Raw genomic sequence first — 26,836 nt, 5'->3', positions numbered from 1 at the left:
ATCACAGGACAAGAAATCAGCCCTCGACAACTTAACCCGCGGAAAAAGATTGTTTTGAAAAAATCCCTAAGGCCCGGGGTCACAATTTCAGCAAAAATCTGACTTTTGCCAATTCACTCAAAAATGCTGCCAAACGCTTGCAAATGCTCCCCTGAAAGTTTTGGTAGACGAAACAGAAGGCTTTTTATCACAGGACAAGAAATCAGCCCTCAACAACTTAACCGGCGGAAAAAGATTTTTTTGAAAAAATCCCTAAGCCCCGGGGTCACAATTTCAGCAAAAATCTGACTTTTGCCAATTCACTCAAAAATGCTGCGAAACGCTTGCAAATGCTCCCCTGAAAGTTTTGGTAGTCGAAACAGAAGGCTTTTTATCACAGGACAAGAAATCAGCCCTCGACAACTTAACCGGCGGAAAAAGATTTTTTTGAAAAAATCCCTAAGCCCCGGGGTCACAATTTCAGCAAAAATCTGACTTTTGCCAATTAACTCAAAAATGCTGCCAAACGCTTGCAAATGCTCCCCTGAAAGTTTTGGTAGTCGAAACAGAAGGCTTTTTATCACAGGACAAGAAATCAGCCCTCAACAATTTAACCGGTGGAAAAAGATTTTTTTGAAAAAATCCCTAAGCCCCGGGGTCACAATTTCAGCAAAAATCTGACTTTTGCCAATTCACTCAAAAATGCTGCCAAACGCTTGCAAATGCTCCCCTGAAAGTTTTGGCAGTGAAAACAGAAGGCTTTTATCACAGGACAAGAAATCAGCCCTCAACAACTTAACCGGCGGAAAAAGATTTTTTTGAAAAAAAACCCTAAGCCCCGGGGTCACAATTTCAGCAAAAATCTGACGTTCTCCAATTCACTCAAAAATGGTGCCAAACGATTGCAAATGCTCCCCTGAAAGGTTTGACGGTCAAAACAGAAGGCATTTTAACACAGGACAAGAAATCCGCCCTCCACAACAACAACCCCAAAATAAGCATGTATAGTATTGCAATTTAAGTCGAACAGAAAGCCCTAGGAATTTCAGTTAGTGATGACTAATATGCTCCTTTGATTTTAGAAGGGCTAATGAAAACTCATGTTAGCTAGATCTATTGCCCTACATTTGTGTCAGAATAGGTTAGGAAAAGAAACATGGCTGCATTTTACAAAAAGAAACCTTTTTGTAAAAGAACTTAAATATAGTAGAATGATTAAAGGCAGCAATTTTTCATGATTGTGCAATGAAGGGTTTTTCAAATTCCTGTGCAGTTTTACAACAATGGAGAGAAGTTGCTTAGAAAAATAAATTGGCTTGGAAAAGACATTCCTTCCGTTCCTTTTGAAAGTTTGCAAAAGCCCCGGATAGGAAAATACAACTGAGCAGCCAAGTCTTTCTGTATTTGGCTAAGCCAGAGGCCCAAAATATACAGAATGTGCAAGTTGACTTGGAAAGGACCACGGTACTCCTCTCTGAATCATTGGAAAGCAAATAAAATAAGACCTAAACAAATAAACCCGATTGCACACGGAAACAGATCCAGCACTCCAGTTTGGCCGCTGTTCTCTTTTCGTTAGTTTAGTGGTATTATCATTAAAGAGGGGGGAAAAACCAAACTGGAACCTAATTGCCAACGATCTCAACCATCTCTCACAGTCATTGCCATGTATAAGGAATAATCTTATTCTTGATTTATAGGAAGGATAGAGAGCAGACACTATCACTTTCACATTTGGTCTTTCATAAATCCAATCTGTACCAATTCCACACCAATCTGAATTTTTGAAAACAGAAAACATGCTCACATTATTCTTAAGTGAACTCCTATTACCACCCCATGTATGCACTTCTGTGTATTATACCATCACCTCCTGGTAAATAGAAGGGGAAGAAATGGAGGCAGTGAGAGATTTTACTTTCTTGGGCTCCATGATCACTGCAGATGGTGACAGCAGTCACAAAATTAAAAGACTCCTGCTTCTTGGGAGAAAAGCGATGACAAACCTAGACAGCATCTTTAAAAGGAGAGACATCACCTTGCCAACAAAGGTCTGTATAGTAAAAGCTATGGTTTTCCCAGTAGTGATGTATGGAAGTGAGAGCTGGACCATAAAGAAAGCTGATCACTGAAGAATCGATGCTTTTGAATTATGGTGCTGGAGGAGACTCTTGAGAATCCCATGGACTGCAAGAAGATCAAACCTCTCCTTTCTGAAGGAAATCAGCCCTGAGTGCTCACTGGAAGGACAGATTGTGAAGCTGAGGCTCCAATACTTTGGCCACCTCATGAGAAGACTCCCTGGAAAAGACCCTGATGTTGGGAAGGATGGAGGGCACAAGGAGAAGGAGATGACAGAGGACGAGATGGTTGGACAGTGTTTTGAAGCGACTAATATGAGTTTGACCAAACTGCGAGAGGCAGTGGAAGACAGGAGTGCCTTGCATGCTCTGGTCCATGGGGTCACAAAGAGTCAGACACGACTAAACAACAAGAAGACTGTATTATACAAACTCACCTGCTTTAGCTTTCTAACTTGTGGGGCTAGGAAATTATTTAGAGGCCTTGGCGAGGAATTCTAGCAAGGGCAGCCTTAAGGCAGCAGCCTGTGTGATTTGAAAACAAGAACGGGAAACTTTTATGTTTGCTTTTTTTGGTTTTGTTTTTTTTGGCTGGGTGTGGTTTTTGCTTTCTGTGTGAGAAAGGAGAAGAAGTGGCAGAAAGGTTCTTGCGTTTCTTGTCATAAGGTGCTGCTACACTTTGCGCTATCATCGTAAGCCCACAAGTCTGTACTGGGTTGCAATCTGCACTCAGCCATTTTAGCATTTTTATTAGTTTAACATTTTACTGCCTTAGCACTTTACTGTTTTTTTTTTAGATGCTTTAGCACAGGCAGTGTTAAGTTGTGGGTGAACGTATCAGATGAGACTGCGATTCTTCAAACAGCTCTTGTTTATTCACAGGCCAGAACTGAACTGAAGGGTTCAGCCAGCCTGCTTATATAGAGCTCCAGTACAACATAACTGTAACAACTTTCTGTAACTATCCAATCACTGAACGTCACTTTCGATCCCTTATTTGCATATGTGGACCTGAACTATCTACAGTATCCCCCTGCTGGCCCAGGGTGAGAACTTCAGTACATAACAGGCATCCCCAACCTTCGGCCCTTCAGATGTTTTGGACTACAATTCCCATCATCCCTGACCACTGGTCCTGTTAGCTAGAGATCATGGGAGTTGTAGGCCAAAACATCTGGAGGGCTGCAGGTTGGGGATGCCTGCTTTAGCACCTAGGTTTGGGGGCATTTCACCGATAAGCCCATGTCAATCCCTATCTCTTCACTTTGTAGTAAGAGGCAACTGTTTTTATATGTTTTTATCTGCTGTACAGTGGTACCTTGGGTTACAAATGCTTCAGGTTACATACGCTTCAGGTTACAGACTCCGCTAACCCAGAAATAGTACCTTGGGTTAAGAACTTTGCTTCGGGATGAGAACAGAAATCGTGCTCCGGCGGCGCAGCGGCAGCAGGAGGCCCCATTAGCTAAAGTGGTGCTTCAGGTTAAGAACAGTTTCAGGTTAAGAACAGACCTCCAGAACGAATTAAGTACTTAACCCGAGGTACCACTGTATTTGTTAAAAGATATTTTAGTGAATCCCCCCACCCCTACTCCAAAACACAAAATTATCCACAGGAAAAGAAAGCATGGAATTAATATACAAAGGAGAGAGAAAAAGGGATTATGCATTTGTCTGGTCCGCTCTATTTCGGCAGTGAAGTCATCAAGAGGGAAGAAAAATGCAAAGCACACCTATTTCAGTAATGACAGAGGGAAATGTGGGTTGGATAGACCAGTCAGGAGAAAAGGTGGTGAGTCACCTAAGACTGTCCACTCTTCTGGTGCTTCCCCAACCAGCGATCTTTTTGGTTGCCCTGCCAACTTGCCTTATGGTCTTGTGCTCCCTTTGAGTGCATATCCATCACCGATGATTTGAAAGGTATGGCTCTATCCCAGTTCTGTACAGATCTGATGTACGGGTGATTTTCTATGAATTTATAACAGAAGCATCGCATATGTCGCGTGTGGAGTTTGTACAAACTGAATGATTTGGGGGGGGGGGGTCCTGCAACATACCATATTCTACATTGCCCTTTCCATAGTTCACATAGGGACAACTTCCTCTGTTAATTTCAGAATTTTCTAGGTCAGACGATTTCAAAATTAGACAGTTGCGGTTTGATGAAGACAAGTTTGTTACCTACAGGATAGCTTTCTATGCATTAGCAACAGGAAAGTTGATTTTTAAAAATCCAAAACAATGTCAATTGCCAGGGGAATTGTTTTAATCTAAATAATTTAGGGAACTTTGAATTCTGATAATTTACAGTTTGGAAAATTGATAGGTTTTTAACTTACTCTGTCTTAAATTACCATGTTTGCATTTTGTGATTTCTGTTGCAATGGCCATTGGCCTCAAAAAAGAAAAATCTGACTCATTTTATTACACATGTCAACTCATACACAAGGACACATCTTCTTTGCGCAATTGTTTCCCACACAGACACAACATAGTAGTATCATTTTGAGAGAGTCTAGGAAGATAAAGGGCAGCGACTTGTTTGCGTGGCCAGGCTGAATAGTGACACACAAGGCAGGAAAGATGTCACCTTGGTGCGGTGAACAGTGTGAAACCAATTGTCCTCCTAGAATTGCATTTGTTGTTTGCAGTGGGTGGGGAGAAAATGTAGGCAGGAAGTTAAAAGCGCACACCTATGCATTTGCAAGTGGGCAGAGAGTTTTAGTTCTGCTAGACAGAAGGGGGAAACCCAGACAAGTCTTGAAGGAGGGAATGATGCACTTATGCTGAATTTCAGATCACTTGATTCCAAGCTAGCATGTTTTAAGTTTGGGCTGTTACCTAGTAGCATCAGTACTAGCAAATGCTCTAAGTCACTATAAGGGACGCAGGTGGCGCTGTGGGTTAAACCACAGAGCCTAGGGCTTGCCGATCAGAAGGTTGGCGGTTTGAATTCCCGCGACGGGGTGAGCTCCCGTTGCTCGGTCCCTGCTCCTGCCAACCTAGCAGTTTGAAAGCACGTCAAAGTGCAAGTAGATAAATAGGTACCGCTCTGGCGGGAAGGTAAACAGTGTTTCTGTGCGCTGCTCTGGTTCGCCAGAAGCGGCTTAGTCATGCTGGCCACATGACCCGGAAGCTGTACGCCGGCTCCCTTGGCTAATAAAGCGAGATGAGCACCGCAACCCCAGAATCGGGCACGACTGGACCTAATGGTCAGGGGTCCCTTTACCTTTACCTAAGTCACTATAGCTGATCCGTTGGCCATAGCTGTCAACTTTCAGATTTGAAAATAAAGGATCAGCAGTCCCACCTGTCCCGGGGAGCCTCGAAAATAAGGGATCAGCAGCCTCACCTGTCCCGGGGACAGTCTATGGGATATCTAACAATCCAGGATAGCAGCAGGAAGCAGCAGGAAATGGCGCTGGAATAAGGGAATTTCCCGCAAAAAATGGGAAGGTTGACAGCTATGCCGTTGGCAGACATTTTACAGCAAACCTACATCTTGCCCACAATAACTGTAGAAATTAACACGCGATATTTGTCATTTGATAATCGTCAGGGGAAATTTGATCATCGATTCTAGGAAACTCAAAAGTACATTCATCTTTTAAAGTGTCTTGACTAGCTTCTCAGTTAGTTATTCACGATGCCACATTACAAGAGAGGTATTTGACAAAGGTTTTATTATGCAGTTATGATGTAATCATCCCCCCCCCCTGATCTTAATCTGTGGTTTTTGTACTGAAGGGTTGTGCCTGCATGCATTCAGTTGGAAGCTTCGTAGGAATGCATGGGTGCTATTCTTACTTTTGTGAAATGTTTGTACTTTGGGTATCTCTCTACACATACCTTCTTCATTTCTTGTCAAGCTCTTCAGAGCAGCCCAATCAGCTGTCCTTGCAGTTTGTCATTTGGCTGCCCCAAATCCACAGATTTGTACATAGAAACTCTAAGAAACTCACTCTTGCTCGAGTCCTAAATAATGAGAAGGGGTTTGAGGGCTCTATCTAGTGGACAAAGAAAGAACAACATTCAATAAGAACTTTTTAATTCAAATATCTTTGGGCAACTTTACAGCAAAAATAGAGTCCTACATTTCCATTTCAGATGGCCAGAAATATTGACTTTTCACAATATTGGACAGGTATCCAGCTTTCTGAAAATGCTCATAGAACACAAACGTGGGCAGTGTCTTGGGGCATGTTTGCTGCACGCTTTTGGCATGCAAAGGTGTGTTAGAAAATTTGTGATTGGCTGTAGGGGAAATCTTTGATGTAATGTGGTGAGTGGCTCTTGGGCTCAAATTCAGTTTGTCAGGCGATATTTGAATTCAATCTTGAATACACGAAGAACCATTTGGCTATACCGTATCACAGACTACTCTCACCCACAACCAAGCCAAGGTATTTTGAACTCTATACAGCAAGGCAAAGGAAGGCTTGGCAGACCAAGCCAGCTAGTCAAACGTCTGAATTTGGAGCTCAGATCTTCTACCAATGACTGTCATGGTACAACTTCTGTCCTATTCCAGAGGGAAGATAAGTTTTTAAAAGCCCTATTGTGAACACAGGTGCCCCTGCAATTCTGGAGAGTTCAGTGACCCATATCCTCCTGCACTGCTCTTTATATCAAGATTTGCCTGAAATCTTTATCAAGCAGCTCTTATTAAATCTGCCAGGATGATCAGCAGCATTCTATGGCCTTCTACTCCTTTCCAAACAAGATGCATCTATCACTCTCAGTGTGCTAAGGTAAAGGGGCCTCCTGACCATTAGGTCCAGTCGTGACCGACTCTGGGGTTGCGGCGCTCATCTCGCTTTATTGGACGAGGGAGCCGGCGTACAGCTTCCGGGTCATGTGGCCAGCATGACTAAGCCGCTTCTGGTGAACCAGAGCAGCGCACGGCAACAGTTTACCTTCCCGCCGGAGCGGTACCTATTTATCTACTTGCACTTTGACGTTTTTTTGAACTGCTAGGTTGGCAGGAGCAGGGACCAAGAAACAGGAGCTCACCCCGTCGCGGGGATTCGAACCGCCGACCTTCTGATCGGCAAGTCCTAGGCTCTTTGGTTTAACCCATAGCACCACCCGCGTCCCTTAATTTCTGTGCTACACCAAGCCAAATTCTCCAGGAACTGACCTCAGACCTTCTGCATGATTAGATCTTTTAAAATGTTGATGCCCTATTTATTTAACTCTATGCTACTTCTCTTTACTTTATCGTTTTTTATTGTTCTTCACACTTGGATGTGTTTTATGTGCCTCTTATCATGCTTCTTTAATGCTGATCATTGACTTCAACCATAAAGATTTGATTTGATGATACAGCTCCATTTCTTCCTGCTAGCTCAACCCATTGCATCAACGGCACCGAAGTCCGCAGTAGTTCCTAAAAAGCTTAGAAACACCAATTTCTCAAATAAAGTGTGACCTTGCTTTAGCAAAACATGTTATTGAACTCAGCTGAGGCCAAATACAGCTGCTTTTGGTTTACGTTTGCCGATGAAGCCGTATAATTGATGTCAGACTGACTGTACACAGTTCTGGGAAAAATGGCAGTTAATCATTGCTAAAGCACACTGCAAGAAAGCTCCCACAAGTGGTTCTGGGACAAAAACAAATACAAGCTAAGCAAGTGATATATTTTCAGCTTTCAGCCTGTTAACCTGAACACATCTTGGGCCAAACATGCTTATCTTACCCCTCTGATGCACTGCTGTGTATCAGACTCAGAGCCTGAACACCAGCAGTTGTTACATGTATTCTTATGCAAAGTTTTGCGCTCATGGCTAAAGAAATGTCTTTTTCTGGAAATTTACTTGTGGAAGGTTACAAAAGTACATCACTGCATCCTTGCTGCATAGCATAGAAGCACTCTTCTGTGGATGACTCACTCGCATAACAAAAACCTGTTGTTGTTGCTGCAGTTGAATAATGAACACGCTGAGAATGGGCTGTTACCGGAAAAATCCGAGGGCTCCCTTGGACAAAAAGTAAAGACACCAACCAGAGTAAATTGGAGCAAATCAGCAGCCTGTAGGCTTGGCCTTTATTGACTGTTGCAACAGGGTGCTCCCCTCACTTGCAGGTGAGAGGAAAGACACAGAAAAATGGTGTGCAAGACCTTATAAAAACTTTTGAAATTCCCATCCTCTAGGTCAAGCCCACCCCCAGAAACATCATGCATACATTACAGAAAGGAGGGGTTGAGGGAGGAGTTGTGGTGGTAACCTGAGTGTCCTGTCACCTGGCTGGTTCCCTTCTCCTCCTCCCCATGAGTCATTTTCTGAAGACAAAAGGTAGTCGCAGTTTCCTGCCCCCTGAGGGAAGATCTGATCATTGTCCTTTGTTCCAGTCCATGCTGAATCCATTCCCATATGCAAGTTCTTTGTGATCTTGATTGTCCTCTGTCTAGGACCATCAGGGTTGGCATAGCAACTGGGCAGGGCTCCTGTGGATGTGCTGGGATGGTGAAGGGATTATGGTGCCCTGTATCAAACCTTCCCCATTTTGTAGTCCTTCCTTCATGGAGTAAAATAAAAGTAGAACAGTGCAAATCCGAGGCATGGTTGATTTTCTATGAATATATAACAGAAGCGTAGTGTATGTAGTGTGTGAGTGTGTGTGAAGTTTGTACAAACTAAATGATGGGGGGGGGGTTTCCTGCTACAGGGCCAAATACGCCTTCAAATATCTATAACACCAGTTAGAAGCATTATGAACAAAAGAACCTTTTCCATCAGCTTTTGCGTCTGACACCTCTGAATTTTCTTCTGTTAGGATCAAAGGGGGTGACAAATGTATTTAGAATGACATTTGCTTTCACTTTCATTCCAAGTATTACTTGCTTTTTCATAAAACCTTTATGAAGAGTTGGTACTAGCTGGCAACGTATATACTTTATCTGTGGCTGTTTTCTAGAGATTCCGTATCGAAGTCATTGACAGGCACTGGTAATCAGCTGCAGAAAGCTTCACATCCATAAGCACAGACGTATAAATGGAAAGAAGTCTTTCCCAGCAGCACAATGGTTAAAAGACAGTTAACTGGACAATGTACATTTGAAAGCGAGAAAGATGACCCTAGGAGCTGTTCCACCTGGCGTGTTCAGACAAGTTATGTTCCAGTACTGCCTATGTGTTTTTATTACTGGATTTTAATTTTACTTGGATTTACATCCTTAATGGCAGGAATCTGGAGGTGTCCTAGGTCAGTAACAAAGCATCTGCTTTCCATGTAATATAGAAAAAAGAGGAGTGGTTGGCTTTTGCTGCCCAGCTCCCCAAGGGACTGAGTCCCCTAAGCCCATGAATGGATGGAGGCAGGATGCAGTGAAAGCAAGGCAGATCTTTATTTTTGTGTTGCAACAGAGTTCCCTCCACTCCTATCAAGGAGGCAAGAGAGATCCAGAACCAAGAAGAAACATCTCTTTTAAGGGTTTGCATTCTGGCGTGAAGAAGGACATCCCCTCTACAGTCAGAAATTACACCACATGTAAGGTGGGGTTGCTGTGGCTCAGGCAGGCTGAGGTGTGATACTCCTGAGGATTTAGCAAGTTTTACATAGTTCCAAACAGTTTACACAGAATATTAACGTTTGATAAGACAATCAGGATGCCTGTCAGACATCCCTCAATGCAGAGCATCTGGGCAAACAATGACAATGAAGGTTCATAGATTTAGGAGAGGAATCCCTTCAGGAAGTTCCTGACTGCTATCTGCCTACCTGTTCTCAGGTAAGGGAGATTAAGGAGGCAGAGGAAATATTGAGAGTTTTTAGGAGAGCAAAGATGGCTTTTGGATTGCTCCCCTGTACTATTTTAGACATGTGGTTTATATACTTATGTATGTGTGTTTACCTTGTGCAATTATCAACATTTATTCTATATTTAGACCTCAGAATTCCTAGAACACAGGCACAGGTCCAAGGTTCAATTGCCAGCATCCCTAGGTAGGGGAGAAAAGACTGTATAAGGCAGCTCTTATTATCATCTAGGAATGGTCTACTAGTAAAATGTACCTAGCCTTCAAAGCAATTTGTCCATAATAGCCCAACTAAATATTTAGTAAAGGTTTGGGAAATGTTGTCAAGCAATAACAAATATAGCTCTCACACTTTTAATACTGCACCAGGGTGTAGGGGGGTGTAGTACCTCTGGGTGGGGGACACATCATGCTCCTTCCAGGGTAGTTTGTCCACTTTTGGTCCCTATCCTGAACTTGACTCTCAACCTGTGGCTCCTAGACGCTGTCAGCATGAGACAGTGGCCACACCCTTGGAAATAGCTTTGACTGGCTGGCTAAACCAGGAGAGGGTGGCACCCTCAGTGTGTTAGGGACTCCCCCTGCATGCGAAGACAGGCTCCGGCAGATTGAGCGGACAAGACCAATAGTGGGTCCAATGGTCAATAAGGTGGTTTCTGCACGTGCTGTAGACGGAAGTAAGGGGCAGATGGAGCTTGTCAAACCGGGAAAGTCGCTCATCTAGGAGAAGGAGAATTCTGATCTTAAACATTTGCTGCTTGTGGGATATCTTCAAGAGAAGCTTCAGGAGTAAACCCTATACAAATCCAGAGTGGAGTCTCCAAGATGGTTGTATGGCACCTTGTAAGCCTCCTTCTGGCAACTCCTGCAGCCAAGCTGTGCCAAGTGTATTGCTCTGCTTTCCTTTGGACCACACCAGTGAGGCTGAGAGGGACGTCTTGTTGTCCAGGCCGCCCAGGACCTCCATGCACACTACTCAGGCTTGCGACCCAGGGAGGTCACTTCAATGCTGCTAACAGAGCAGTTTGACTTCACTGTTGGAGGGGCACTCCATTCTCTCTAGACTCAGTTGCCAACAATACTGCATCTCATTTGAATTTTGTATGTAACTGGTTACTCATTTGTCAGTTTATAGGGACAAGGCCATATTATTACAAGGTGCCAACTGACCCATTTGGATGTCAGCTTGTGCAGCACATATATTTATGACATATGGACCACTGTTTGGACACTAGAGTGACCTTTGAGAAGACAGTAGTTGGCCATTCCCGCAGTTTCAAACTGAAACCAGGTTAGTAGAAAAAAATTAAAGCATTGCCAGGTTTTCTATGAAAAGAACTACTTACAGAAGTTCCAGGAAAAGACAAAAAGCTATGTAAAGTCATTCAAGAGATTTATATACAGAAATAAGTCAATGAATCCAAATCTTTACTTTTGAACAGCGAGATTACACATTAATAAGTTATCTGAAATTGAGTTTTTCTCTTAACAACAACAAAATCCATGAAAACTGAACTACAGTACTACAGTTTAGTTCAATCCAAATGTTACAATCAATGTACATAATTTAAAACTCTCACACACCTCATTAGTTCCATAATCTACTCTGGTAATGTTTACAGTACATTCACCAAAGCAATTCTCCTTCATTCCTCCAATGAAGAAAAAGGCAGTAATTCCATTTGCTTAATAGAAAACATTCAGTGCAGCGTTTCCTACGACATCACTGGGGAAAAAGTGGGCTTTATCTCTTGAGAGCCAACAGCTGCTACTGCTCTTTATTTAAAGTGATATTATAAAACAATTCCACATGTGGAGTTCTTTTTCTGCATGATCTTGGTTGACTCAAAGAACCAGAAGCATCACTGATGGAATAAGGGAAAATACATTCATTGGTGAGATCCTACCCAAAGAAGTCCTTACTTTCTTCCAAATGGATCAGACCATACTTTTAATCCTTTGGATAAAACAGGAGAGATAAAAAAGCATTTTAGAAGGCTGTTGTAATGTCAATAAACGTATGTATTCTCTACAACCTAGCTTCTCTGAATGAAGTTATACATGTGAGTACATTACATATTTTGAACAACTGGACAAGGACCATGTCTGAAGAGATTCTGAAATATGGAATGTGATCTTCTTGGTCCCACATGCATAGGACAGCATACAGATGTTATCAAGTCACTGAGAGCTCAAGGAGAATCAACAGGGTTACACACCCCATGTTTCTCCTAATGCAAGCCATCCATCAGGGCAAACAAAACTTTTTCTGTGCCAAAACTAGGCATGAATGCAGACTGAAATGAGTCACAATAATTTGCCTCCTCTGAATAATCTGAACATTTTGATCATCTTGCTCGAGAAAGGGATATTTTTTACTGAGTTGTTGCAATTGAGAACACCAGTTGGAATATTACTCATTCAAATAGATAAAGTGACTATTACCAGAATTATATGAAAGAAAGATAGAACAGTATTTTCAATAGTTCTTTTGAGATCAAAGGTAATTTCTTACAGAATTTCTTGCACAAGCATATGACTATATTAGTACAGAATACAATGTTCTGGACCTGGTATGAAGGGGATCTGTGTATATCGATAACTCTGCTTCTCACCAAAATACTTAAAAGCTATAGTCCAATCTTTGTACAATAACCTCTGCTTGTAGTCGAAAGGTGGAACAGAGTGAAAAACACATACAGATGCCCTTTTATTTGAATCACAGCATTCATACTTTGTACTGAAGCATTCATATCCAGTTGCATCTTTTTTTGTATGAAACAGGCTCACCTTGTACTTGTCTAAGTAATCGTTTTAGAAACGTACTAAAGGTCATTTGGATGAATTCCTAAATTAGCTCCTTTGCATGTCAACTTCTTTGGAATTGGAATACAGTATTAAGATATACATAATTTACATAAACACAGCTCAACTAAGCGTTTAGAGTTATACCTGTAGGCTGAACATCTTCTTGTATAACACCAGCTCGATTTATTGCTTGCTCCTTTTCTGGTAAACACAAAACATTACAGTAGGTAAGATAGTACATTTATCCCTTAGTGTGGGAAGAAAATGATGGAAACCAGCCTGCTCAAAACACCCATCTACCCTAATCGCGATCTCTAAAATAATATAAGAGGCACTTTTCTGACTCAAAACTGCCCCTCACCCGGCTCTTCCATCCTCTTCTTCCTCATCCAGCACAAGATGAAGGGCAACTATCTACGGCGGGGAGCCTGGTCTATTGTCTAGACTCCCCACAAGCTTTAGATGTGCCTCCTCTGAAGGCATGTAATTCTGCTCTATGTTCAGGGTAACGGAATGATCCTATCGCACAGGCAGACACAGTAGAATAACTTTAAACCACTGAAGCTGGTGAGAAAGAGATACGGGCAGAGTAGTAAGTTGTTCAAGGATGCAGCCTCCTTTATAAGTAGGTATTTTGCTCCCAAGGGTATCTTTCATTACTTAAGGCAGGGGTTGGCAACCTAAGGCCCGGGGGCCGGATGCGGCCCAATCGCCTTCTCAATCTACCCCGTGGATGGTCCGGGAATCAGCGTTTTTTTACCTGAGTAGAATGTGTCCTTTTATTTAAAATGCATCTCTGGGTTATTTGTGGGGCCTGCCTGGTGTTTTTACATGAGTAGAATGTGTGCTTTTATGTAAAATGCATCTCTGGGTTATCTGTGGGGCATAGGAATTTGTTCATATTTTTTTCAAAATATAGTCTGGCCCACCACATGGTCTGAGGGATGGTGGACCGGCCCACGGCGGCTGAAAAAGGTTGCTGACCCCTGACTTGAGGTATTTATTGCAGCACACAGCTTGAGAATTACTGGCTTAAGCACCAACAAATACTGGATTTGTGGGCAGGAAACATTAGCACCATAGTAAATGAAAATGCTGGGAAAATATATTAAAATCAGATAACAAAGTAAAAGGAAAAAATGGGCCGAAGAGCCTGAACTGTGTACTATTACTGCTTTGCTTATCTTCAACAATTAATCATCTGACTCTGTTTGTAACAGAAAGGAATATTCACAGTAGGAAGTGTAACATTCTTGTGTCAGATACAATGCTAAAGGTTTTGAACCACTGTCAGAAATACAACCTCGTATTACTGTACTTATTATTCCTTCTCACCATCTTTCCAATGTATGCCTTCTTTCTTTAGGGAGCAAGGAAGAGATAGTCAGGACGGTATTATATGTACCATTCATTTCTACTGTGTAAGTATACTGAGGCTCTGGAATCAGACTGCAATTAGTCAATGCTCCCTCTGCTGGTTTTATAATAGAAAGCACTGCCTGTGCAATTTGCCCATTTTATTTTTAATAAAATTACTTCCAGAGCTGAACTTCACATTTTAATCATCATGGATTAGAATTAGAGAACAGAAACTCACAAAGCATATTCGGTTCATAGCTGTCAATGTTTCCCTTTTTTAAAAGGGAAATTCCCTTATTCCAAATAGGATTCCTCACAAGAAAAGGGAAGAGTTGACAGCTATGATTTGGTTTGTGATGTCGAAGGATTGAAATACAGTGGTACCTCGGGTTACATATGCTTCAGGTTGCATACGCTTCAGGTTACAGACTCCGCTAACCCAGAAATAGTGCTTCAGGATGAGAACAGAAATTGTGTTCCGGCAGCAGCAGGAGTCCCCATTAGCTAAAGTTGTGCTTCAGCTTAAGAACAGACATCCAGAACGAATTAAGTACTTAACCCGAGGTACCGCTGTACCTTCTCCCCACGCATATATAGAGAGCATGGTATGACGAGTATGGGTACCAGTCATAAATGCTTCTGCTCCTGTTTGTGTATTTCATATATGAGAATCAGGTCCTGAACACAACAGTCCCAGCTGCACAAACCAAAACGGTCCTAGTAGAACATCACCCCAAGGAAATACAGTGGTACCTCGGGTTAAGTACTTAATTCGTTCCGGAGGTCCGTTCTTAACCTGAAACTGTTCTTAACCTGAAGCACCACTTTAGCTAATGGGGCCTCCCGCTGCCAGAGCATGATTTCTGTTCTCATCCTGCAGCAAAGTTCTTAACCTGAGGTACTATTTCTGGGTTAGCGGAGTCTGTATCCTGAAACATCTGTAAACTGAAGCATATATAACCCGAGGTACCACTGTACTGTGTGCAATGTGCCTGCATGCCAGCCAGGGAGACAAGTGTCCCCCTCCTTCAAAAGGAATAGCAACATTAATTTGAGTTACAGGTAAGTAGCCGTGTTGGTCTGCCGTAGTCCAAAAAACATTTTAAAAAAATTGAAGAAGCTATCTGAAGAAGTGTGCATGCACACAAAAGCTCATACCAATAACAAACTCAGTTGGTCTCTAAGGTGCTACTGGAAGGATTTAAAAAAAAAAATATGTTTGAACATTAATTTGGATTGCTCCCACATCCCCATCAATTATTGGGAGGAACACGCCCACTTTCATGCACAAGGAATGTGCATGCATTGCACTGCATTTGCACGTGTTGGAAAGGGGGTGACCACGATTCTCTCTAGAGATTCTCTTTCCTAAGGAAGTTAGATTAGCCTCAACCAGAGCCAGGGCCTTCTCAACACTGGCTCCGGCCTGGTGGAACGCTCTGCCTCATGAGACCAGGGCCCTGCAGGATCTGATCTCTTTCCGCAGGGCCTGTAAGACAGAGTTGTTCCACCTGGCCTTTGGCTCAGAATCAGTTTAATTCCCTCCCTCTTTTTCTTTTTCCTTTCTTCTCCTATGATAAGATTGCTTCCTAATTATTTTAATATTGTATCTTAATCTTTTAAATTGTATTTTAATCAACTTGTTTTTATTACAGTGGTGCCTCGCAAGACGAAAAGAATCTGTTCCGCGATTCTCTTCGTCTAGTGGTTTTTTCGTCTTGCGAAGCAAGCCCATTGACAGCTTAGCGGATTAGCGCTATTAGTGGTCTAGCGGCTTTTAGCGATCAGCTGTTAAGTGGCTTATCAGCGGAACAGCTGATAAGCGGCTTAGTGGCTCAGGAAAGGGGGGGGGAGCGGAAAAAAACCACGGGAACTCGCAAGATTTTTTCGTCTTGCGAAGCAACCCCATAGAGAAATTTGTTTAGCGAAGCGCCTCCAAAACGGAAAACCCTTTCGTCTAGTGGGTTTTCCGTCTTGCGAGGTGTTCGCCTTGCGAGGCACCACTGTATTGGTTTTTAGCCGCCCTGAGCCCGGTCTTGGCTGGGGAGGGTGGGGTATAAATAAAAATTTATTATTACTATTTTTATTATTAGAGATGCATGCACATTCATTTTTTAACGACTGCACAGTTAAAGTGACAAGTTTTATATGTAAATGAACCTTAGGGTATCAGCACCCTGGAGAGAGCTTTCCTTTTTCCTCAAAGGCAAAGCTTCTTCCGTCCACTAAATTGAGATTTGAAGTTGTATCATAGGTGATGGCGAACATGACACTTGAACCATCAACGTCCTATACAGGGAGATGCTCTTTTCATTATACAATTTACTCAGAAGTAGATTTATGACATAATTCATCTAGGATACTGGTTTTTTGTTTGTTTGGGGCTTTTGTTTTTTTACAATCAAGCAATTATAGTACAAACTAGAAACGCCCATTCACTGTGTTCAGAAGCATAAGGCTTTTTTTTTTTTTTTAAGGCAGAAAAAGCCTTATAGGCTGTTTTGGGGACCATTTCACTTGCCTCCCCCAAAGAAGCCAATTTACACTGTAACTCAGGGTAGCCAAATACCCCACCCCCAAAAAATCACAAATCCCTGTGTGGAATGTTCTATCCTCTACAACACCCAGGGTGTGGGTGTGTTTCCATTGAAATAATAGAAATAATAATGTTTTCCATTGATTGAAACAAAAAGGTAACAAAGTCAGAGAGCTGTGTTTGACTCAATCGTAGGCGCAGTAGATTCACTGAAATAATAATAATAGCAATTGTTGTTGTTGTTCTTGCAACCATACTTTATTATTATTATTATATATTGATGGGGGAAATCTACAACCCTACTTCTTCTTCTTCTTCTTCTTCTTCTTATTATTATTATTATTATTTTGAGGGGGAAATCTACAACCCTACTTTATTATTGTTGTTGTTGTTGTTATTTACTGGGGGGGAATATACACCCCTAATTAAAAAAACCTACAAGGGAGAAATACGTTTTTTGTTTTTTTAAGGATCAAACATCCCCTCAGCTTTCTGAGCACCTGGATAGGCTTTTCTAATAGTAAGAATTTTTGTCAGCAGGCGCCTTTTTTAAAAAAACCAAAAAACAGCAAAGGCGCCTGCCTGATTTCTCAAGAGGCAGGGAGTTCTGAAGTTCCCTTCATATCGCCCAAAGCGGCTCGTCATCTTGCACCCGGGTCCGTGACAAGACCCTCGATGTCGGGTTCACACGTGCAGCTCCGCTCCCGCGTCAGGTAAAGCGGAGAGCGGGAGGGGTAGGCAGAAAAAGGCCGCGCTGAGGAAAAGCTGCGCGCGCAGCCAGCGGCCGCTTGCCATTCCTTCCTTCCTTTGAGATTCGAACAGGGGCGGGGCTGCGGTCAAGCGGCAGAAGGCCGCGCGTGCGCAGAACGCGCTCCCCGCTCGACTTACTGTACTCCTCGAGGTGCATCAGGGGCCGAAAGTAGATGGGGTAGAAGGCCGCCCCCAGCACGGCCACGAAGCCGCCGAAGATCAGCAGCGTGCGCGGCACGCGAGCCATGAGGAGACGCCGCGGAGCCCAGCACGGCCTCTCTCCCCTCCCGCCCTCGGAGGAAACTCCTTCCGCTTCCGGGCGAGGAAGAGCGAAGAGCGGACTCACTCGGAACAGAGGAGCAACGAGTTCCCTTGACCGCCCCCTGGCGGCGGAGGACGGAAACAGCCCAAGTCCGCGAAACGACGTGCAGACTTGCCGCCTAAAGTTGCCTTAGCTTGCAGGTCTCTCGTGCAACGATGCTGATCACAGGGGACCTTGGAAATTCTCTTCTTTTTGGGGATGCGACTCTTGGGAGATTTCCAGAGGAGGAAATAAAAAAAATCGTGGCATCTTCCCAAATGCATCTTAGTAAATTTGCCCTGGATGAATCCCTAGCCGGAATTAAGATTGCCGGAAGAAATATCAACAACCTCAGATATGCAGATGACACAACCTTGATGGCAGAAAGTGAGGAGGAATTAAAGAACCTTTTAATGAGGGTGAAATAGGAGAGCGCAAAATATGGTCTGAAGCTCAACATCAGAAAAATGAAGATCATGGCCACTGGGCCCATCACCTCCTGGCAAATAGAAGGGGAAGAAATGAAGGCAGTGAGAGATTTTACTTTCTTGGGCTCCATGATCACTGCAGATGGTGACAGCAGCCACGAAATTAAAAGACGCCTACTTCTTCAAAGAAAAGCAATGACAAACCTAGAAAGCATCTTAAAAAGCAGAGAGATCACCTTGCCAACAAAGATCCGTATAGTAAAAGCTATGGTTTTCCCAGTAGTGATGTATGGAAGTGAGAGCTGGACCATAAAGAAGGCTGATCGCCGAAGAATTGATGCTTTTGAATTATGGTGCTGGAGGAGACTCTTGAGAGTCCCATGGACTGCAAGAAGATCAAATTCATCCATTCTGAAGGAAATCAGCCCTGAGTGCTCACTGGAAGGACATATCCTGAAGCTGAGGCTCCAATACTTTGGCCACCTCATGAGAAGAGAAGAATCCCTGGAATAGACGCTGATGTTGGGAAAGATGGAGGGCACAAGGAGAAGGGGATGACAGAGGACGAGATGGTTGGACAGTGTTCTCGAAGCTACCAGCATGAGTTTGACCAAACTGCGGGAGGCAGTGGAAGACAGGAGTGCCTGGCGTGCTCTGGTCCAGGGGGTCACAAAGAGTCGGACACGACTAAACGACAAAACGACAACAAAATTTGCCCTGGGCGCACATTTCTGAAGGGCGCACCCAGCCAGGCTCCCCACAATCGGTGCATAAGTGTCCCTTGTGCTGACTCTGCTCCCTCTTTCAGCCTTTCGTAGAAAGAGACAGCAACAGGTTGGAGCAGCTCTCCGCCCTGAGCAAATAAAATGCTTGCTGCTCCCCTCGGAGGGGAAACTCCTGTCCCGCGTTGAATGGCCCTGGCTTGATCCTGCAGGCTCCTCTGTCCAAACAAATCAGAATGTTCACTCAGTTTTCCCAGCACCTTGATAAATAAATCCATGCAGGAGAAGCCCTTCACTAACTTGCTAAAACTAATGGCACTGTCTTCATCTGAAAACCATTTCTGAAACAGCAAGCACATGTTTATTTGCTTTTTTGGGGGGGGGGAGCACTCCCTGAGCCAAGAAAATGGGGAAAGGAAGGACCAGTAGATTGCAGGCTGTTGTTCCCCAGGTTTTGTTTCTGTGTGAAATATACTCAGTCAAGAGTGGATTTCATGCTCCTTATTCAGCTCATGGGACGCGGGTGGCGCTGTGGGTTAAACCATAGAGCCTAGGACTTGCCGATCAGAAGGATGGTGGTTCGAATCCCCGCGATGGGGTGGGCTCCCGTTGCTTGGTCCCTATTCCTGCGAACCTAGCAGTTTGAAAGCACGTCAAAGTGCAAGTAGATAAATAGGTACCGCTCCGGCAGGAAGGTAAATGGCATTTCTGTGTGCTGCTCTGATTCGGCAGAAGTGGCTTAGTCATGCTGGCCACATGACCCGGAAGCTGTACGCCGGCTCCCTCGGCCAATAAAGCGAGATGAGCGCCGCAACCCCAGAGTCAGTCAGGACTGGACCTAATGGTCAGGGGTCCCTTTACCTTTACCTTTATTCAACTCATAGTGTTGAGGAGGAATGGAAGTTCCCCCAGAATGTCTGCTTTATATACATTATTTACACAATGGGCCCCACGTGATTGGCTAATTCCGGGATTCTCCTGTAGGCCAATCAGGTTGCGGATTCACTTCCACCTGGAGCTGGATTGGGTGGCTCCTGTGAACCAATCAGACTGCTGCATTCTGAATCCTATTGTTCTAGGACCAATCAGACTGCTGCATTTTGGATCCTTTTCACCTCAGTACATAACACTGCAGGATTCGTTTTCAGAGCAGATCTTGCCCTGCTGGAGGGCAGGGGGTGAGGGGAACAGATGTGGTGTTATTGTTATTATTTATTGAATTTATATACAGTAGTACCTCGGGTTAAGTACTTAATTCATTCCGGAGGTCCATACTTAACCTGAAACTGTTCTTAACCTGAAGCACCACTTTAGCTAATGGGGCCTCCCGCTCCTGCCGCACCGCTAGAGCATGATTTCTGTTCTCATCCTGCAGCAAAGTTCTTAACCCAAGGTAATATTTCTGGGTTAGCCAAGTTTGTAACCTGAAGCGTATGTAACCCGAGGTACCACTGTATCGCCCTATACCCGAGGGTCTCAAGGTGATTCACAGAACAAAATCAAGATATAAAACCACAAAATCGGTAATTGCAAGTGCCCTAAGAAAAAGGCTCCTCCATCTACTTTCTCCATGCTATGCATAATTTCATAAACTATCATGGCACCTCTTGCTCACCTTTTAACTAAGAAGTCCCAAACGCTGCAAATTTTCCCCATAGGAGAGCCTCTCCACCTCCTTGATCATTTATTTGGGTTGCCCTTTTCTGAACCTTTTTCCACTCTGCGTTATGCTTTTTGAGGTGAGATGACGCAAAAATGTACACAGTTCCCAATGTGGCTGCACCATAAATTTGGATAACAACATTATATCGGCAATATTTTACAGGTGAAGGAGAGTGCCGAGGCAGAAAGACGCACAACACTAGGACTTGCTATTGCTAAACAGTTTGGACATCTGAGGTTTTCCTGATCTGCCTTCTGCCTTCCCTCATTACTGAATACAGCCACCAGCACACATATGGCAGGAGAAAATGGATAGGCAATCTGTCTTACAGTGAACGCTGCCTGCCATTATTTGTATTCTTCATTGGGGAATCATCACAACCTATAAGCTTCTGAGGAAGGTGTTATGTACTGAGTTGAATAAGATCCAAAATGCAGCAGTCTGATTGGTCCTAGAACAATAGGATTCAGAATGCAGCAATCTGATTGGTCCTAGAACAATAGGATTCAGAATGCAGCAGCCTGATTAGTCCTAGAACAATAGGATTCAGAATGCAGCAGCCTAATTGGTCCTAGAACAATGGGATCCAGAATGCAGCAGTCTGATTGGTCCACAGGAGCCACCCAATCCAGCTCCAGGTGGAAGTGAATCCACAACCTGATTGGCCTACAGGAGAATCCCGGAATTAGCCAATCACGTGGAGCCCATTGTGTAAATAATGTATATAAAGCAGACATTCTGGGGGAACTTCCATTCCTCCTCAACACTATGAGCTGAATAAAGAGCATGAAATCCACTCTTGACTCCGAGTATATTTCAGAACCCTAGCGTATGTCAGAACACACTTTGACAAGTCACTGTTCTATGCTATCTCCCCCATTTTCAATTTTACTATATTAAATGGCAATGGCAATGCACATTTTAGGGTGTACAATTGCAACATTGGTTGTTTTTGCAGCATGGGGGGAGGCTGCTTGAAGGGCATGGGGCCAAGAATATGAGAAGATCGCTCCTGCGGTGGAATATGGTTTCGTTTCCTGCTCAACCGGTTCAAGCCTCTCATAAAGTCAGCTGAGGCTGGATAAAATCTTTTCAAGGGGAAAATCTTTTCTCTTTTACTACTTCCCATCACATGAAAGGGAGCGATTCTTTTTTTTTTTTTTTTTTTTTTAAAAAAGCATTTTCTACTTTAGCTTGACTCTCGTCTTCATTTTGATGACAAATCTAAACAGAGGAAAATCCAGAAAATACTACCAAATATGGCACATTATTCTTTACACACTTGCAGCTAAATCAGACTTGTTGTAGTGCTTGATGTGAGCAAGATCTCCTGCTTTTAATTAAAAAGAAAAAACCACAACAGAGGGTTCACTAAGGAGCCCATGGGGGGCTTTAACCCCTCTGCAGTGTTTCCCTTAATTAAATGCTATTTGCCTTGCAGGGGGAAACATATACAGTAGTTGCTCATATGGTTTCTATCTCTGTGTGTGATGATTTAAACAGGAAAAACATTGCAGGGAAAGGTTACAAACACCTCCCTGAAGTTCTGCTGCAAATTTTCTTTCCTCCTCTTTACAAATCTCTTGCATTGTGTCTAGGTAAAGGTAAAGGGACCATTAGGTCCAATCGTGACCGACTCTGGGGTTGCGCCGCTCATCTCGCTTTATTGGCCAAGGGAGCCGGCGTACAGCTTCCGGGTCATGTGGCCAGCATGACTAAGCCGCTTCCGGTGAACCAGAGCAGCGCACGGAAATGCCGTTTACCTTCCCGCTGGAGCGGTATCTATTTATCTACTTGCACTTTGACGTGCTTTCGAGCTGCTAAGTTGGAAGGAGCTGGGACCGAGCAACGGGAGCTCACCCCGTCACGGGAATTCGAACCACCGACCTTCTGATCGGCAAGTCCTGCTCCTGTCAACCTAGCAGTTTGAAAGCACGTCAAAGTGCAAGTAGATAAATAGGTACCGCTCCGGCGGGAAGGTAAATGCCGTTTCCGTGCGCTGCTCTGGTTCGCCAGAACCATGCTTAGTCATGCTGGCCGCATGACCCGGAAGCTGTGTGCCGGCTCCCTCGACCAATAAAGCGAGATGAGCGCTGCAACCCCAGAGCCGGTCACGACTGGACCTAATGGTCAGGGGTCCCTTTACCTTTAACATTCTTGCCGGTGAAGGTGCCAGATCTGGGGCTTTACTGCACCCCAAAGCATGCTGTTTTAGCGCTGAAAAGCCACAACCCTCCTTTGTAGCTCTTCGGGGTTCAGCATCTTCATCTGGACCTCTCAAAAACTTAAAATCTCCGAATGGCTGGCAGAGGCATCTTTAACCTTCCGCGCACCATCCTTTGCACACTCACTGGGGGAGAGGCAGCCCAGTGGGTCTTAAGGATGCTCAGCTTTCTATTAAATGTCTCCGTGCGTGTCTTTGCTTAGGTGAATAAAGAAAAGGGCTGCCATCGGCGTACCAACACCCTTTGCTTTAGAAGGGACTTCAGGGGTTATCTACTCCAACCCTCTGCAATTCCAGGACTGGACAGACTTTAATTCGCGACAGTAATACAGGAGGCACAGAAAAACCTTTATCGATTTGTCACAGGGGTGCTTTAATGTCTCAGGGAGTTCTTTGTTTGGGAGGAGGGACCCAACCCATTAGTACAATGGAAGGAGAGGTGGTGGCCACCTACCAGGGGTGCCAATTTGAATTAAAATATGGGGGGGGGGGCAGGTAAGTCCCGCCCCCCATAATCGATCACAAGACACACTGTTTGAATGGCACTCGGGGGGGGGGGCAGCCCCCTGGAATATTTTATGGGGGGTGCGCGAAGGGACCTCAGCCCGAAAGAGTTTGCTCCAAGCCACCTGCCATGTCCGATCTGGTTGAGAGTCCTGCGTTGCGCGGGGTTGGACTAGATGACCCTCGGGTCCCCTGCCCAGTTAGCAACGATTCTCGGTCGCCCCTTGACAGCTGGTTGCAGCCGCCGGGGAAAAAAATCCTCTGCACGCGCTCAGACGCACCATCGGGGTTTTCTTTTCGCCGCCGTGGCGCGCCGAGCCCAGGGCGCACCTGCCGCGCCCGGCTGGCTCCTCCTGCTTCCTCCTCCAAGCCGGAGGCATCGTCCGCCAGGAAGCCGGATCCGTGTCGCAAACACTGCCACACACCCATCGCGCTCCGGGACAGGGTTTCCCGGCTCGGCCCAGTCACCCCCGAGGAAGAGACGGAGGAGAAGCGGGCGCAGCCATGGAGAGCGCCGTGGGGCGCACCGTGCGCCTCCGGGCAGCTGCCGGATGCCTCTACCTCCTCTGGCTGCTCCTGGTGAGTTGGCTCCTCGGGTCTCCTGCCACGTGGGGTGGGCAGGTGGGTGCTCGCCTGGGGGAGAGGGGGGCAAAGTTGTTGTGCCTTCGGTTTGGGTGCCTGGCGCCCACTTCACTTCACTTCTTCTCCTTCTCCTTCTCCTTCTCCTTCTATATAATTTTTATTACATGTTCTGTTTTACAAACTAAAATACTCATTTTACATCCTTAAGATGTCCATGACTTCCTTTCTTCTCTTTCCATGGTTCATTTTACATATCAGTGCCTTTTTTTTGGGGGGGGGGACGCATACCCCTAAACATTTTGTGAATCTAAGTTTGGCCTCATTGAGGGGCAGAACAGTGGTACCTCAGGTTACATACGCTTCAGGTTACAGATGCTTCAGGTTACAGACTCCGCTAACCCAGAAATAGTGCTTCAGGTTAAGAACTTTGCTTCAGGATGAGAACAGAAATTGTGCTCCAGCAGTGTGGCGGCAGCGGGAGGCCCGATTAGCTAAAGTGGTGCTTCAGGTTAAGAACAGTTTCAGGTAAAGAACGGACCTCCAGAATGAATTAAGTACTTAACCCGAGGTACCACTGTATTTCAATATGAGTAGGAAAATGAGAGTACCCCTAAACATTTTTTAAAGAAAGAAAAGCACTGCATATCAGACATCCCTACATGTTTTACAAAAACTATACCATTTAGTATTCCATTATTGCACCCATCAAAACTTATTTACACTGTTGAATTCATCTTAATGCTGCCAGCGGTTTCAGCTGTACACAATTATTCCCCATATATTCAATAAGCGCTTTCCAATCTTCTCTAAGTGTAAGTTCTTCTTGTTCTCTTATTCTCTATGTTAAGTCTGCAAGTTGTGCATATTTCTTCTTCTTCTTCTTCCCCTCCTTTTTGAAACCAAGATTTCATTGTACATTTTCCCCCCAAAGCCATAGCACAGCAATATAGTTGTTGTTGTTGTTTAGTCATGTCCGACTCTTCTTGCCCCCATGGACCAGAGCACGCCAGGCACTCCTGTCTTCCACTGCCACCCGCAGTTTGGTCAAACTCATGCTGGTAGCTTCGAGAACCCTGTCCAGCCATCTCGTCCTCTGTCATCCCCTTCTCCTTGTGCCCTCCATCTTTCCCAACATCAGGGTCTTTTCCAGGGAGTCTTTTCTTCTCATGAGGTGGCCAAAGTATTGGAGCCTCAGCTTCATGTTCTGTCCTTCCAGTGAGCACTCAGGGCTGATTTCCTTCAGAATGGATAGGTTTGATGTTCTTGCAATCCATGGGACTCTCAGGAGTCTCCTCCAGCACCATAATCCACGTGTGTATTTCTTGCAGGAATTTCCCCTGCCACAATCCCGCAGAACAGAATGTTCTTAATAACCTTCTTAAGTTTTACAAGAGAGACAGAAACATAGCAAGATAAGTGTGGGTTTGGAAAAAAAAAAATCTTGCTTATTTCACATTCCACACCTCCTTGCCATAACCCCAATTTGCCTGGATTCACAGCTATGGAACGAAAGAAAACTCCCAAATTCTACAGCTCTAGGATTCTATATCATGTTGAGATGCCTACCTTGTAGGGCGTTGGGCTCGATGATGACCCTTGGCATCCCTTCTGACTCTTCCGTTCTCTGGCTTGCTTGCCCTTCATTGAGAGATAAAAGAGCCCATCTCAGAGGGTTGTCAGCTATGGAGCAACCATAAATCGGTAGCCTTTGCGGTGCCACAGGTCTCTTCTGTTGCTCTGTTGCTGCCGCAAGCTCACAGCTACTCCTCTGGGATAATCTGGCACGGAGTGGAAAAGATCATAGAATGAGTCATAGAATCGTAAAGTCGGAAGGGAACCCAAATTCAGCCTCCTGCAATTCAGGGAGTTGGCATCACAAGGATTCATGAGGGAAGAGGTAGTTTCAAGCAGTGCAACTCTTCTCTTTTCATAATTTCTTATCCTACCTAATAACTTATAATTCTCTGTTTGCAGCTTACCATTACTGTGGTATCAGTTGCTATCTTCTTTCTTCTTCTAACTTGCTTCTGTGCCTTTTACAGATAGAAATTTTTCTTGACATGATGCTTATGGTGAATAGCTTCACCTGTTACATTTCTGCCTGCTGGGCTGCTGTTAAGGAAGGGCATCAGTGGTGAAAGTTGGCAGCCATAGATATTTCTTTCTCCTTTACACCTTCTTACTACAGTGGAACCTCGGGTTACAGACTCTTCAGGTTACAGACTCCGCTAACCCAGAAATAGTACCTTGGGTTAAGAACTTTGCTTCAGGATGAGAACAGAAATCGCGCGGCGGCAGTGGGAGGCCCCATTAGCTAAAGTGGTCCCTCAGGTTAAGAACAGTTTCAAGTTAAGAACGGACCTCCAGAACGAATTAAGTTCTTAACCCGAGGTACCACTGTACCAGAAATATTTATGTTTCCCTCTTGTAGTGTTTTTTCTTGGCATCAGTCTTTATGCAATCCTTCCTTTCCCCTTCCAAATCAACTCCTACTTTTGAGCTTTTGGGCCATTGTGATAACAGAGCAGTGGGCTATCATCATCATCATCATCATCATCATCATCATCATTTTATTTGTATGCCGCCTTTCCATAGTTAAAACAATGCTCAAGGCGGCTTACAACATGACAAGATTTACATCACTACCAACATAACAAAAGTCATATGCAATAAATAAAACACATCAAAAAGTACACAACCAAATGGAAAACAATTTCCACATAAATCATAAAATCTAAAACTAAGAATATAGCATTAATATCAATCAGTACGTTTCCGAGCACAATTCAAAGTGTTGGTGCTGACCTTTAAAGCCCTAAACGGCCTCGGTCCAGTATACCAGAAGGAGCGTCTCCACCCCCATTGTTCTACCCAGACAATGAGGTCCAGCACCGAGGGCCTTCTGGCAGTTTCCTCACTGCGAGAAGCCAAGTTACAAGGGAACCAGGCAGAGGGCCTTCTCGATAGTGGCGCCCTCCCTGTGGAACGCCCTCCCACCAGATGTCAAAGAGAACAACAACTACCAGACTTTTAGAGGACATCTGAAGGCAGCCCAGTTTAGGGAAGCTTTTAATGTTTGATGTATTACAGTATTTTAATATTTTTTTGGAAGCCGCCCAGAGTGGCTGGGGAAGCC

The 26,836-nt window shown here is 44.3% G+C and overlaps 2 protein-coding genes and 1 long non-coding RNA gene across 4 annotated transcripts in view; 1 reads left to right on the top strand and 2 right to left on the bottom strand.

Moving 5' to 3' along the window:
* Positions 1–11,202: 11,202 nt before the first annotated feature.
* On the bottom strand, positions 11,203–17,591 carry SMIM20 (small integral membrane protein 20). The gene is made up of 3 exons (XM_081876509.1): positions 17,415–17,591; positions 12,776–12,832; positions 11,203–11,780 (listed from the first exon to the last, which is right to left on the bottom strand). The coding sequence occupies exons 1-3, from the start codon at positions 17,521–17,523 to the stop codon at positions 11,743–11,745; spliced, it is 204 nt and encodes a 67-aa protein (XP_081732635.1). The 5' UTR covers positions 17,524–17,591; the 3' UTR covers positions 11,203–11,742.
* Positions 15,202–16,815, bottom strand: LOC309350025. Its single transcript, XR_014160265.1, has 2 exons — positions 16,096–16,815; positions 15,202–15,358 (listed from the first exon to the last, which is right to left on the bottom strand). It is a non-coding gene; the product is annotated as an uncharacterized lncRNA (long non-coding RNA).
* A 5,904-nt stretch (positions 17,592–23,495) lies between the features above and the next one.
* The window catches only part of SEL1L3 (SEL1L family member 3), a 52,920-nt gene continuing 49,579 nt past the window's right edge, over positions 23,496–26,836 (top strand). For both annotated transcript variants that reach the window (XM_081876209.1, XM_081876208.1), the window contains exon 1: positions 23,496–23,697. In XM_081876209.1, the coding sequence (XP_081732335.1) occupies positions 23,623–23,697 (75 nt within the window). In that variant the 5' untranslated portion in view covers positions 23,496–23,622. The remainder of the gene's footprint in view (positions 23,698–26,836) is intronic.

This window comes from Podarcis erhardii (genome assembly GCF_964252035.2).
Source record: "Podarcis erhardii genome assembly, chromosome: 9".
Lineage (NCBI taxonomy): Eukaryota > Metazoa > Chordata > Lepidosauria > Squamata > Lacertidae > Podarcis > Podarcis erhardii.
Note: the sequence above shows the minus strand (reverse complement) of the source record. Positions and strands in the feature narration are given on the sequence as shown.